Source organism: Leptodactylus fuscus, chromosome 8 (genome assembly GCF_031893055.1).
Source record: "Leptodactylus fuscus isolate aLepFus1 chromosome 8, aLepFus1.hap2, whole genome shotgun sequence".
In the NCBI taxonomy this organism is placed as follows: Eukaryota; Metazoa; Chordata; class Amphibia; order Anura; family Leptodactylidae; genus Leptodactylus; species Leptodactylus fuscus.
In genome coordinates this window covers 34,552,182-34,567,900 of record NC_134272.1, presented here as the reverse complement: position 1 = coordinate 34,567,900, position 15,719 = coordinate 34,552,182, and the positions used below count along the sequence as shown (strand labels likewise).

Below are 15,719 nucleotides of genomic sequence, written 5' to 3'. Positions count from 1 at the left end.
ATTAAAACTGCATTTTTTATCGCTAACACGTAGGAATAGCCTTAAGACAGGCTATTCTTCTCCTACCTTTAGATGTCTTCTCCGCGCCGCCGTTCCGTAGATATCCCGGTTTTCATCGGTATGCAAATGTTTTTTCTCACAGCACTGGGGGTGTCCCCAGTGCTGCGAAAAAACTCTCCAGCGACGGCTTCCTCATCCTCTGGAACGCCCTCTCTGCAACGTGTTCATCGGATGGCTTCTTATGGCTGTAAATGGGACGCATGCGCAGTTGGGTCTGCCATCGGGAAGACAAATGCGCATGCCTGTGGCCATTTTCTTGTGGTCGCTTACACGAGCGTATTGTGGCTATAAAAGGAATATCAAATATATAGGAGGTTCTTATACCTCTCCCCCCTGCTCAATTTATTCCTGGTTTTGGCTCAAAAAACACAGCAAAATCTGCAACAAAAACAAGTTGCATTTCTGCAACGTGGGGCCTCAGCCTAAATGATAATAAATCTGGTGAGGTCATCGATAAAGGCAGCACTGAAAACAAAGACACAATTCTGTGACTAATGCTAGGTTCACACTAGTGTTCAACACTCTGCCGTTTGTATCCGCATGGGGGTCTGAATGACAGAGAGCCTGTACACTTAAAGACGACCTTTCATGGGTTTGGGCATAAGTCGTCTTTTTTGGTTTTTTTAGGGTCAGCTTGTAATGTTTATTTAATGCATTTTGGAGAATATTTGATGTTTTAAGCAAACCATTTTTAGGAGGTGCGGCAGTAAAAAAAAACAAAAAAAAACCATAAAACAGTGGTTAAAGAAGACCTTTCATGAATCTGGGCACATGCGGTGTTATATACCACTGGAAAGCAGACAGTACGCTGAATTCAGCGCACTGTCTTCTTTCCCGATCTGTGCCCCCGCTGAAGAGCTATCGGTACTGTAGCTCTTCACAGTCAGAAGGGCGTTTCTGACAGTCTGGCAGGAACGTCCTTCTGCACAGCAGCGCCTATAGCACTGCACAGTGTGAGCTGGGAGGAACGCTCCCTCCCCTCCTGATAATACTCATCTATGGACGAGCATGTCAGCAGAGGGAGGGAGGGTTCCTCCCCGCTCACACTGTACAGCGCTATAGGCGCTGCTGTGCAGAAGGACGTTCCTGCCAGACTGTCAGAAACGCCCTTCTGACTGTGAAGAGCTACAGTACCGATAGTTCTTCACCTGGGACACAGACCGGGAAAGCCGACAGTGTGCTGATTTCAGTGCACTGTCGGCTTTCCAGTGGTATATAACACCGCATGTGCCCAAATCCATGAAAGGTCTTCTTTAAAAAGTAGTTACCCAAGGTCTGGCGGTTTTATAGTGAAACCAGTGGGGATAAGTCTTCCTTGCAGGACTTTTCTCTCTGCCAATTTTAGGAGTAATCTGCAGTGGATACTCTAAGGCGAGGTTCACACTTGCGCCTGATTTCCGTCGTTCGCATCCGCCATGGGACCCAAACGACAAATAGCTCACCCCCTAAAACAGTGGTTACTGCAGATTCCATAGACTACAATGGTGTCCAGCAATTTTATACTGAAATCAGGAGAGAGATAAATGCCGGAGGAATCAGGTGGAATCTGCAACGGAGACTCGTATGGAGACTCTGACACAGATGTGAACGAAGCCTAACACAGCCCTATTATGGCTTGATGTGCTAGGTCTAATAATTCTACCACTTCACAGGGAGGGAACACGTGTTTTATTTTTTTTTTAGTAGAATTTTCTGTTACATTTTCCAAAACATTACAAATAAGAAAAGACGTGAAAAAAATAAAAAAAAATTACATAACATCAGCAAAAATATTCTAGCCACGAAAGAACCCAAAAATGTGTCTGGTCCTACATGACTCGGCATTGAAGTGGTTAAAGGGCCATTTCTGAGACTCTTTAGGAGCTGAGGCACCTGTGAGGGGACAGTAATGGCGGCACACACAGGGATAGGAGTATATACCGCTATCACTACCGCCCATAGACTCCAGCAGGGTCCAGTAAGTCTATGACATGTGCACAGCTGCTATAGCACAATTCACACGATGAGTCCATCATCCATCATGTAACACGTCGCTTCAGACACCATGGAAACGCGCAGCGGCAGCGCACAGGAGAAGCGCAGCTGTGAGGACACTAGTCAGACTACCTTGTGGCGGAGCGGTACCGCACACAAGACGCGTGGTACAGTGTAGTCGCTGGCTGTGGTTGTGTATAACGCTGAGGCCGGAGCCGGGTGCATTCTCCGGACTCAGCAGCTCCTGCCACAAGCCCGGCGCACATTTCTGTCGGACAGCACTTCTGCTCGCACACGCCGCAGCTTATATAGCCCTCTAAAAATAGCTCGCCTCACACTGCCATGTAAGGCAGCACAGAGAATCCCCGCTGACCAATCCAATGGCTTGTTTCTGCCTAGACCCCGCCCACCATAGAAACGCCGCTGCATGATTGGCCATGCGATCTATCACATCCCTCTGGTACACCGAGCCCCGCCCCCTCCCTCCCTGTTCTCCTAACATGGTCACAGGCTCTCCTGAGTGGCAGCTTTTTCCAAGAAATTTTTGACGCATGCGCGTCTCGTTCAGTGAGGGGAGGAGGATGAGGAAGGAAGAGGGGAGGAGTTTACTCATCTGCCAGATCTGGAGGAGGAGGAGGTAGAAAGTCTCTTAAGAAGCAAGAGGGGGGGCTAGGAGAGAGGAGGAAAAAAAATTGAAGCACTTCTTTCCCCCCTTCCTCCTAAAATAGAGAGCAAAGCTTGCATCCATGAGCAGGCAGCAGTAGTACACAACAAATAGATGACAATTCCATGTCAGTGAGTTTGCATCTTTCTTCCTGGTCCAAGCTCTGGAGTCAGCAGCAGCAGCAGCAGCTCAGCCTTGCCAAGGATTCCTTGCCTCCCATTCACACACTGGATCCTGACTTTTTCTCTCTGTTTTCTCTGGCTGTGTGTTGCACCCTTGTGATTTTTCCAATGCTTGGGTTTGATTGATCAGCACTTCTTGTGTTGCTGCTTGTGCTTCCCTCCTGACTGTAGCCAGCACTTGTGACTTTGGATCTATCTTTGTCATAAGAGGACAGCCATCCAGGATTATAGAGCTATCTTTCATTGTCATCTTTTCCTTTGCAATCATGGATGTTTTGGCTAGTTATAGCATATTCCAGGAGCTGCAGATTGTACACGACACGGGCTACTTCTCAGCAATGCCATCTTTGGAGGAGAATTGGCAGCAGGTGAATGATTTAAATTAATCCTGTAAATCTTTAACACTACACCCTGCATTCACTTTCACATTCATTTGGGGGAGATTCCCTGGCATTTTGCACCATCCTAGTAAGCAGCTCCTTGTCACTGACCAGCAGCAGGCATTTCTTACAAGCAGCAGGTTTTTTTTTTTCTGTATTCTTCTCCATGTGGCTGCAAATGCTTAGAATAAGTTAAAGGGCTGGCAATGGCTGGGTTAGTATATTATGTCACTGACACACATGTGATTTTTGTTCTAATCCATGATGCTTGATCAGCAGAAGCTAGAGACTTCTTCCATGCTGCTGCTTTTTTATTTCAGCAGAAATCCCATGACACTTAATCTTATTATTGTCTCACAATGGCATGATCTCATTCATACAGATGATCACATCTCTGACAGTGCCTGTACATATGCATATATATATATATATATATATATATATATATATATATATGTGTCCCTCTTGTTGCATTTGGCTTGTACCAATTGTCTACTTGCATCTGCTGCACTGTAATACTGTAGCACAATGGGATCTGGGGAAGTCACTTACAGTAATAGACAAAAGAGTTGCCTTGAATGTATGTCTTCTGTACAGTCTTCTAGTTCATGACTACTTATGCTACCCATGCTTTCCAATAAAATGGCAATGGATTCGTGAAATGTGCTTTATATTTGGCAGTCGCTAATGCTGGACAGCTCTAACAACATATATACACATGCACAGTACAAGGATAGATAAAATGATGGGATAACAATAGAAAATAATACCTTTATGTGCATGGTATATGTATAGTTCTGTTATTTATCTGCTTCATATATACATGGCCTTTATTGGTAAATAGTTGGTGTAAGTGTTGTAGAGTAAACTTCTGAACTGGCATGTTTATGGCTATAGAATATTGCTCCATAGTAAAGTTTCATGCGGTGGATACATTGTAGTCTTGATGTTCTGATCACAATGAATAAACCATAACATAGCTTTTCATTGTTTGTTCTCCTGCCTGTATATTGTGTGTATGTACAATAAAGATGACATGTGCTGCCATGTGGACTCATTACAGAAATTATTACAGGTTTTCACTCTCCCTAGTAAAAAGCCACAACTTAGTAGGTCAGTACTTTGAATCAGTTGCATATTAATAACAGTCTAGACAGCTCAATGCAAGATAATCTGTTGACATAGCCAGCATGCCCAAGGCACACTGTATGTGATACTTTGGCTGCAGCTGTTGCCTGCCCCAGTAGGAAACCATAACAGCATTTGCACTTTAGAACAATAGATCAAAGTACAGTAAGATCCCCATGTAAGTTTGAAGAGTCATAATAAATGGAAATGCATGTATGTGTGTCAGGTCATCTGCTCCAGCCTCAGCTGGCTATTAATGGCGAAGAACGCTTGAGAGATGCCTTCTAATTCCTTGTAAGTTCTTGAATGTAACAGAAGAAGCCAAAGCAGTATGTGCTCGTTGCAGTGTTTGATGCCATTCTCCTTTATTCTGCTTTCCATTGACTTTTCCATGGTTGCCATGCAGCCATACTAGACAGAGACATGTTTCTCTAGCAGATGTGAAGATGTTACTTTTAGATGTCTTAATATCACCAGATATTTGTCCAAGTTTGGCCCTAGAACATGGAGCCGTGCATTGACGTTTGTTGGTATCCTCACTAAATAGAGGAAATTCCAAGAATTCCAGAACCAAACAAAGATTCATGAGTTTTATTGCTTATATCCATAGCCTAGTTTAGCTCCTCACATTTGGCTTATCATATGTTTTTTCAGTTTGTGTCATACTTGAGATGTTTCAATGTAGATATAAAGTTGGACAGTCTAAAGAATGTATTAATATTATTTATGGGGCTTTTATTTTTTGATCCGTGTGCCACGCGTTCTATTATTTACGCCTAAAAAATGATCCGTTAAGATAACCTTCCATTCTGCCTCTGAACGCCAAGATGAATAATTAAAAGAAGGCCCAAAGAGCATTGCCCTAATGTTTAATAATTCAACACAAAATCACTTGCAGAACCATTAGTTTTTGAAGCCTGTGTTGGGGAGATGCATTGTTTCATCATTAACCTCTTTACTTTTTATTACCTACTGAAAAAATAACATGGAAGAAATGGCGACTTAGCAATGAGGGCTAGGACGAGCACATGGTGTGCTTGGAGGATCAGTATTAGCTCGCTCTCTGAAGTGATTGCTGGTATTGGAGACATGGTGGCCAGCATGAATAGCTAATGACATTGTCTAAAGAAGGACGCGTGTCTCAATTGAGTTGGCAAGAGGAAAAAACACCTTAAGGATAAAGAACTGGCGTAATGACATCCAGACAAACACAAGCCATATTATACAGAATGATCAGTAAATTCTAGAGTAATATGTAAACTAATCATTTTATAAGCGTAAGGTTACACTGCGCAGTTTTTTACATTTTCAGCAATGTGATATAGTGACATGTCCCAGTTGTGTGTGATATTCTGGAGACCGGTGGCCAGATATGCAGCAGATTGCATCTGAAGCTGATGGTGGCATTGCGTTGTGATATGCATAGTGATAGGAGTAATGGAGCTCACTCACATAATAATAGGAAGCGAGCACATGTCACTTTGCCATGTGACCCTATCCATGTCTCTACAACAAAGTCATCCATGTAGCCATAGCATGTGGCCTGCGGGAACAGAAGCTTCTAAGGACATAGGACAGAATTATGAAGGCTATGATCTATCTGCTGTATTATAATATATGATAAATGAAATTAGATTTTTATTACTAAAGTTAGGAAAGCAATATAGTCTTGCTTGGTTCATACCCTGAGACATCTCAGTGTTGATGGATGACAATGATTGGAGGATTGCAGCATTAGGCCTCATTCTCATGTATACAGAATATTCCATACTTTGTGTGCTACTGTATGGTATTATGCATGATGCCACTGCATTTGGTTGTTAATCTCCCAATAGAAGCAATGTTTCTGGGGGAGAATGGCTAACTAGCACAGATTCTGATGGATCATATGATGTTTCTCCTAATGGAATCGTCTGAAATCTGATTTAAAGAAGATTCTGGGTTCTTCAGATATATATGGACATACATTGGGGCCCTATAGACGCCTATGGGATCCCAATTGAAGCTCTGTATGGCCTTACTACACAAGCCCATAGAGTTTAGGGGGAAACATATTCTTGGGTGGAAAAATGGCCAGCTTGGTGCAGCAGAAGATCCTCAATATCAGGTCTTCATTCATGTACAGGGTTTTGGCATTATATGCAGATTTGTGGACAATCAGTTGAATGTTCTTCCTGGAGGATGCGATAAGAAGTCTAGGAGGTTCTGAATTCTTTCAAGTCAAGGTTTGGGGCTTAATGTGTTATATTAGGTTTTAGTGACGTATTTGATGACTTTTTTTAATATCCATATAGATCCAAAAGGAAGAAGAGAGTTTGACTTATCCCTTCCTGTGTAAATAGGCAAAGTTCACACAGTGTGGCATATTCATGCAGCTTTTCATGGGTGTTTTTTTGCCAAAACAAGCAATTAATGTCAAAGAAGCGGAATATTTGTCTTTCATCTTACTATTTCTTCCTTTATGATTCTTTGCTGGACTTTAATAAAAAAAAATCACCTAAAGCTGGTCTATAACATTGGACTGCTTCAATATGGAATACAAGAATATATTAAAAAATAAATATAATAAAATTCAGTAGACTCCATCAGACTCCATTAGTCCTAATAGAAATCATGACACTAGTGTAAGCAGAACCATATGGTGCTCAGACATGGTGCTGTAATACAGTGGTTTCACTCCAATGTTGTGGGCTGTATCCATACGTCTTTGTAGGTGGGTTTCCATAACGCCTACTTATTTCATTGGAGAAGTAGCAACTTAAAGGTATTTATGTTCCCATGGAATTATCAGCAAGATGTTGTGGAGGTAGCCAAATCTCCAACAATGTGGCCCTTATGACATCCTTAATAAAATGTAATGCTAATATGGATATGTTCATTTATGCTGATTTATGCATACTTAGATTGTCTGCCCCTGAATTTTGGCTTAAAATATGCGCTTTTTGGCACGTTACTGGTGCATCTAGTATAAGACCAGCTAGAATAGAGGCCTGGCATATCAGAAAGGGACGCGGCTTAAGATACAACAAAGTGTATTTCCAGATTTCCTGGCTTACTTTACACTGTGACTGTTAGTAAACCTACTACGGTATATACTACAAATAGTCGCTTTGTAGTTCTCTCGCACCATGTGTATAATAATAGCTTGTTTCCTACTGGAAATTACAAGACATGTTAGTTTTCCATGAGCTGACGTCAATGGACTTTTGTCACATGTTCCTGATACCATTTATATTCAGGATTGCAGTCTAGCGCAGATATCATTTGTGAACTGCGGTAGGAAACTTTATTAAGTTATAATGTCTATAGTAGAGATGAGTGAGTAGTAAAATATTCGAGATTCGTTTCGAGTAGAGCCTCAATATTCAACTACTCAATCGAATATCGAATACTATTATAGTCTATGGGAAAAAATGCTCATTTCAGGGGAAACCACTATTCGATTAAAGGAGAGTCACCAAGTCCACAAGTAGCAGGAGGAGAGTATTTAGGAGGAGTGAAGTGCAGTTAAAGCGCACGGACCTTATAGACTATAACGGGTCCGTGTGCTTTAACTGCACAGTGCTTGCAGTTGCGCTGATATTCCGTTTGGGGGGTCCTCCTGCAGACTCCTTCCGGACAGGAGGCAAGTGCTAATGTGAACTGGCCCTTACTCGTCCTGCAGAAGCAGAATTGATTGTGTGAATGCTATGCACTGTATAACATTCGGCAAATCAACGCTAATTTTGCAGCAGGCTCATCCATGCTAGTCGGGAGAGCTGGCAGCTTGCGGTTATGTGGGAGCTGACTTTTTCTCATTGACCGAATGCTATACAGTGTACAGCATTCGGCCAATCAACGCTGGTTCTGCCGGAGGCTCATCTGTGAAGAGGCGGAGTCTAAGATCGGACCACACTGGAGACTGCTGTGGTCCGAGTTTAGACTCCGCCTTCTCAGACGAGCTGCCGGCAGAACCAGCGTTGATTGGCCGAATGCTGTACACTGTATAGTATTCGGCCAATCAACGCTGGTCCATGCATTCCTATGAGAAAACGTTAGCTCCCACATAACCGCAAGCTGCCAGCTCTCCCGACTAGCAAAGACGAGCCTGCTGCAGAACAAGCGTTGATCAACGCTGGTTCTGAATCGAATCTTTACTGCGAATAGCGAGTAATATTCGAACGAGTACGAGTATTTCAAATACCGTAGTATTCAAATGAATACCTACTCGATCGAATACTACTCGCTCATCTCTAGTCTATAGTATTGTTTCAATAATTCCTGCATACAGTATTTGACAATTTTGGACTTATAATTGTCACTATTGGAAGATTCACTCCTTGCTGTGCGGCTGACGTACAGGGCTGCCCAAAGAACTTTACAGTCACACATTTCCCCAGAGATGGACATACCAATTGTCCAATAAGCTCAGCTGCACAGGGGCCCTGTAGGTAAGGGGCCTGCTGTCATCCTAATTCAGCTTATACCTGTTTTATTGCGTATACATATCTTCAATTAGTGATACTTTTTTACAGCGATATAAGGGTGGTGTTACGAACAAGATATGGGTAAAAAGGGGCTCATATACAGTTCTGAAACAACTGTAGTCCCCAGAATGCAGACAGTAGATAATGGCAGTAGTCTGCAGTCTGTGAAAGGTATCTTAGCTGCTTTATATATGGCAAAAAATCAGATCATATTAATTTCCACTAGTACGCCAGCAGCCAAAAGTAGTAAGTCACTCAGCACTGCCCTGTCACTCTTAGCAATATGTTCCTTGAGCCATAGATAATAGGATGGATATGTCCTATCTACATTACAAGCATGGGATTTCCATCTGGCATACTTATATCTTAATTGTGATTTTATGCTGCTGCCCTTGTATATTTGACCCTTATTAATTCCTTAGCATTGCTCTACCCATGAAATGCAAGGAAGCCCAATGTGTTTTTATTTATGTGTATCACATAGGCATAAAATAAGATGTTAGGTTTGATATTTTTATCACATAAGTTTGTATAAAGGCGTCATTTTGTTACATGCTCTGGAACATGGAAACAGATTCAATTATTTCCTCTATATCTATTTCTGCAGTATTACATTGGTAGAGTAGTTTCACAGCTATGCAAATTATCATTCTCCAACAAGGAAGTGGTTTATACAAAGCCCTTTGTTCCTATATGGTATATGGGAATTCAACAAATCTACCAGAAATTCCACTTACAATATTAAATACTGTGTTCTGAATGTAGAGTACTGTTTATCCGAAAAATGACGATAAAAATAAAATTATGTATGTTTTTACTGAGCCAAATAATACCCCTCATGAAGTAAATGATTGACAACTACTGACTGCTTGGCAGGCCTGTCCTTCAGTACAATGGGAGGTTAGAGCTACACTTCTAAACATGAGATCACAATGTCAACCTACTAAATTGCAGTTTATAGTATATGCGGCCGGTGTTCGTGGATGTGGCCACAATGCACCCTGCAAGATGCCAGGACCCGTCAATCAGTAGAAATGCAACCCCGCTGGATTTCCGCACAACCAAATTCACTATCATTAGTTACCACTGGCATCATGACATTTGTAGTCTCAATCTTGTGCAGCCACAGGCCGCTACGTAGCCCTAGCCTAAATGGCTAGTACATATATAAGAAAAAGGTCACAGCAGTTAAAAAGTCTCCTAAACCTTGCTGACCTGCATCAGAACTTATCAGCACGAGATATGTTCAGTTATCTCTATTGCAATGAGATGTCATATTTCAGTGTTATCCTGCAAGTCTCATAACAAGAGTACAGGGGTCATTGCTAAACTTGCCTATCGTGAAGGCACAGATCTCTTAGCATTTTGCAGCACTGTGCCAGTGGTCTGGACATGATTCACACAGGGGTACCATCTTTTTACATTTATTTGAAACTAATATAAGGCTTATGCGTGATCAATGCTGCTGGGGTTGGGGGTTCTGTAATATGGTGTCCAATGGCGCATAGCATAATTTTATACAGAATAGTATACAATAAAAATATTTATACCCCTTGGTGTCAAAAAAGAGACATGTGGTGCAATAGACCCATGGAAGTCTATAGGAAATTTATACTTAGAGATTTTATAGAGTAGTAGTACTCAGGTTTGCATAAGGTCTTAGACCTGTTTCACATCTGTGTTTACACCATTCTGTTCCCTTATCTTCATGAACTATGCGGAGAGAAAAGTCCTGCAAGCAGCACTTTTCTTTTTTCATGCGGAAACCACATGGATCCCATTATATTCTATGGCGTCCACGGGTTTCCTTAGGTAACCACTTTTTTATGCGGATAGATTTCCATTCGGGGGTCCCCAACGGAAACCCGAACACAGAGAGTCCATCACTATGGCCTTGGTTTTGTTAAATGGGAAATCCGTTTACTTGAATTTTGTACATCACCTTATTTTTCTGTATTAGACCTTTTGTTCATTTTTACCATTTTTACTGGGATTTTTGGAGCTGTAAGAGGTTTAGTGCAATGTAACTGTGTCCCTGCTCAGTTACATTAATGTTACAACTATTATTTTGTGGTTACGGTAAAATATCCTATTTGCAGTACAGGGACTCTGGAAAAGGGTCTTTGGTCTGCATATTCCACTATTATCTATAAAAGGGATTCCTTCTAGTCTTCTGTAATCCTTGGCTTTATTCCCTTTCTTTTAAATCCTCTTAAATAAGAATTCCCGGGTAGCTCGATAGTTGACGGTTAGCGGTAATGTCCGGTATCCTGCTTTGGTTTATTGGTGAACAAGGTAACCAAATGATTCTGGATTTCAAATTCCTTGGTACTTAAGATCTACTGGTTGGATATATTTTGTATTTTAGGACATAGGAGTATGGGAAAAATATGCAAATCTGTTTTCCAAGGAAAACAGTGCCTCTGTTTGCTGCCCTCTATGGGTAGCCCTCTTAAACATCATGCTTGACTTTTTCAACAAGCCTATTGCTATGATGCATGGATTAGCCAAACCAATAGATCTATTCCAAAAGGAACAGAATCCCAGCTGTGGATAGCAAAGTTTCGATCTGGTTCTATTCAGCACAGCATAGGGAAAGCTGGTTTGGCAAAAGATGAGAGACTTCTAGACCAGGTTATGGGGATAATATCAATCCTTAAAGAGAGAGCCCCTTCAGAGGCGTATGGAGTTTTACAAAGCCATTTTTGCTCCACTGGGGGATTATTGGAAAATATGCAAATCTGTTTTCCAAGATGTAAATAGGAAAACAGTGCCTCTGTTTGCTGCCCTCTAGTGGTAGCCCTCTTATTTCCCTATGCTGTGCTGAAGAGATCCAACCAGATTGAAACAGAGCTGTCCACAGCTGGGATTCTGTTCCTTTTGGAATAGATCTATTAGTTTGGTTAATCCTCACATCATAGCATTAGGCTTGTTGAAAAATTCATGCATGATGTTTAAGAGGGCTACCCCAAGAGGGCAACAAACAGAGGCATTGTTTTCCTATTTTCATTGTGGAAAACAGAAATGCATATTTTTCACATTATCCGCCAGTGGAGCAAAAATGGCTTTGTAAGACTCCATATACTTGTGAAGGTGCTCTCTCCTTAAGGAGTGATATTATCTCCATCACCAGGACATGGGAGTGTCATTATATATGATCCATTTAATGAACTAAACATAATATTCTGAACTGGAATGAACAATTTGCTGTAGTTTAGGAAGAAAGCTCACCAACATGCACCATTTTGAGTACTCTTTCATCAGCCAATATGTCCTGACCTCTTCCACCCCCACCCCCCGGCTTTAGGACTTATCCCATGCTGTACCCATTCGTTAGAATTTTCTGCCTGAACTATTACATACGAGTCTTATATTTCCAGTTTTATAGATGCCTTGAAGATCTATGTATTGATGGATGCCTATGTCATATAAACATAGTCCATGACTCTGGCCTATCTCCACTCCACCCAATTCTCACCTAGTTTCCTTTGTTGGAGCAGTGTGCATAGGACTTGGCTGGGTGACTGGTTCATGCAGCTTCATTTATATTCCCCTTGCCAACACAAGAGGCCAATCCCTTAGACAAAAATAGCATAATCTATCTCATTGTGTCATTCCTTGTGTGTTAGATTGTAAAGCTCCATGCACACATCCAAGTGGGGCCGTCTGATGGTCTGTTCTGTTCCAATGAAAACAAAACAGGTCCTGTCCTTCTCCAGGTAATTGGAACAGAACAGATCAGAAGCCCCCATAGAGATAAGTGCATCACGGAACGAACTCGGATGTCACTTGGTACTCTCCGTTATGTGTATGGGGTCTAAGCTTTAGATTTTCTTTAAGGGCTTTCCATTTTATTTGTGGGTTTCTCGCCTAGCTACAGCATCCATTGGCATTATATAAGGTGTTTTAATTTAGCAGTCAGACAATAATTAGAATATTGCCCTAATTTCGAACCATCGCAGTTTTCGTCAAATAGTTTTGCACATATATGTAAAAAAAAAGATTTGAATACAATTTCCCTTCAGAAAAATTTTTGTTCTCTTACTTGCCATCATATCGTTGCTATTTTCTGTCAGTTAATTTGACCAAATGACGCGCTCCATTAGACACATAAACTGTGGACGTCCACTGGTGGGTTCCTGAATAAATAGTAAAATAATAAAACCTTGTCTGACAAGCTGTTTGCCATTGTATATATTTCCTATGTCCACCCACCCTTTTCTGCCATTCAATCTAACTTTTCGCCTGGCTCATTAATCTTTTTTTAATAGGTTTTCCAAATGAGAAGTTGAGTTTTGTGTATAGCGAGGTCTGTGGCCATAGAGCGTGATAAGCACACTATAAGGAAAGATAATGCTTATAAATCTTGTCTCGAGTTCTCTTGCACTTGCCTGTAGGGGTAAAATTTAAATTAGGTAAAACAAGGAAAATAAAACCTGCCTTTTTCTATTAAGATCAAAGAATAAGATTGAAAGGGAAATTGATCACAGACTCTTCTTTCCACATCCAGGTCAAGCAATGGCTTTGCAGGTGCTCTAATAGAGCTCATTGATTTGCTTCACTTACCATCCTTACAAATCAGGGGTTTCTAACACGCCACCAGTATGGGCAGTGGTTGGCTGTTGATCAAAAACAACACTTCACAGAGTAAACCTGCATCTATATGGCTAGAACGAATGGAATTTTACAAAGGAGACCCCTATTCTTCAGACAGAAACATAGATTATTATGTACCAGAAGCCATGATGGGACTCATGGAACACGAAGCTCAACACTAGTATAACATTTTAGGTTCATCTACTGTTTCTTACTAGAGATGAGCGAGTACTGTTCGGATCAGCTGATCCAAACAGCACGCTCGCATAGAAATGAATGGACGTAGCCGGCACGCGGGGGGTTAAGCGGCCGGCCGCCGTCAAAGCGGAAGTACCAGGTGCATCCATTCATTTCTATGGAGCGTGTTGTTCGGATCGGCTGATCCGAACAGTACTCACTCATCTCTATTTCTTAGCATTGGTCAATTGGTCAATTGATGTACTTGAACATACAGTCCTATGAAAAAGTTTGGACACCCCTATTAATCTTAATCATTTTTAGTTCTAAATATTTTGGTGTTTGCAGCGGCCATTTCAGTTTGATATCTCTAATAACTGATGGACACAGTAATATTTCAGGATTGAAATGAGGTTTATTGTACTAACAGAAAATGTGCAATATGCATTAAACCAAAATTTGACCGGTGCAAAAGTATGGGCACCTCAACAGATAAGTGACCTTAATTTTTAGTAGATCCTCCTTTTGCAAAGATAACAGCCTCTAGTCACTTCCTGTAGCTTTTAATCAGTTCCTGGATCCTGGATGAAGGTATTTTGGACCATTCCTCTTTGCAAAACAATTCAAGTTCAGTTAAGTTTGATGGTCGCCGAGCATGCACAGCCCGCTTCAAATCATCCCACAAATGTTCAATGATATTCAGGTCTGGGGACTGGGATGGCCATTCCAGAACATTGTAATTGTTCCTCTGCATGAATGTCTGAGTCGATTTGGAGCGGTGTTTTGGATCATTGTCTTGCTGAAATATCCATCCCTGGCGTAACTTCAACTTTGTCACTGATTCTTGAACATTATTCTCAAGAATCTGCTGATACTGAGTGGAATCCATGCGACCCTCAACTTTAACAAGATTCCCGGTGCCGGCATTGGCCACACAGCTCCAAAGCATGATGGAACCTCCACCAAATTTTACAGTGGATAGCAAGTGTTTTTCTTGGAATGCTGTTTTTTTGGATGCCATGCATAACACCTTTTTGTATGACCAAACAACTCAATCTTTGTTTCATCAGTCCACAGGACCTTCTTCCGAAATGAAGCTGGCTTGTCCAAATGTGCATTTGCATACCTCAGGCGACTCTGTTTGTGGCATGCTTGCAGAAACGGCTTCTTTCTCATCACTCTCCCATACAGCTTCTCCTTGTGCAAAGTGCGCTCTATTGTTGACCGATGCACAGTGACACCATCTGCAGCAAGATGATGCTGCAGCTCTTTGGAGGTGGTCTGTGGATTGTCCTTGACTGTTCTCACCATTCTTCTTCTCTGCCTTTCTGATATTTTTCTTGGCCTGCCACTTCTGGGCTTAACAAGAACTGTCCCTGTGGTCTTCCATTTCCTTACTATGTTCCTCACAGTGGAAACTGACAGATTAAATCTCTGAGACAACTTTGTGTATCCTTCTCCTGAACAACTATGTTGAATGATCTGTTTTCAGATAATTTGAGAGTTGTTTTGAGTAGCCCATGATGCCACTCTTCAGAGGAGATTCAAATAGGGGAACAACTTGCAATTGGCCACCTTAAATACCTTTTTTCATGATTGGATAGATCTGGCTATGAAGTTCAAAGCTCAGTGAGGTTACAAAACCAATTTTGTGCTTCAGTAAGTCAGTAAAAAGTAGTTAGGAGTATTCAAATCAATAAAATGATAAGGGTGCCCATACTTTTGCACCGGTCAAATTTTGGTTTAATGCATATTGCACATTTTCTGTTAGTACAATAAACCTCATTTCAATCCTGAAATATTACTGTGTCCATCAGTTATTAGAGATATCAAACTGAAATGGCTGTTGCAAACGCCAAAATATTTAGAACTAAAAATGATTAAGATTAATAGGGGTGCCCAAACTTTTTCATAGGACTGTATTTTGGACAGTATTATGCTTTAGTATTGAATGGGCGTATGGAACCTACAGGCTAAGGCCCCGAGTTGCTTTTTTTGTAGCAGATTTTGCTGCAGAATTTTGAGCCAAAGTCAAGAGTGGCTACAAATGGAATGGGTAATATATAGGAAGCCCATACAATTCTCCATTCTG

General features: G+C 41.4%; 1 protein-coding gene across 2 annotated transcripts in view; it reads left to right on the top strand.

Moving 5' to 3' along the window:
* The first annotated feature begins 2,630 nt into the window (after nucleotides 1-2,630).
* KLF7 (KLF transcription factor 7) overlaps nucleotides 2,631-15,719 on the top strand; it is a 109,192-nt gene continuing 96,103 nt past the window's right edge. For both annotated transcript variants that reach the window (XM_075284354.1, XM_075284353.1), the window contains exon 1: nucleotides 2,631-3,248. In XM_075284354.1, the coding sequence (XP_075140455.1) occupies nucleotides 3,147-3,248 (102 nt within the window). In that variant the 5' untranslated portion in view covers nucleotides 2,631-3,146. The remainder of the gene's footprint in view (nucleotides 3,249-15,719) is intronic.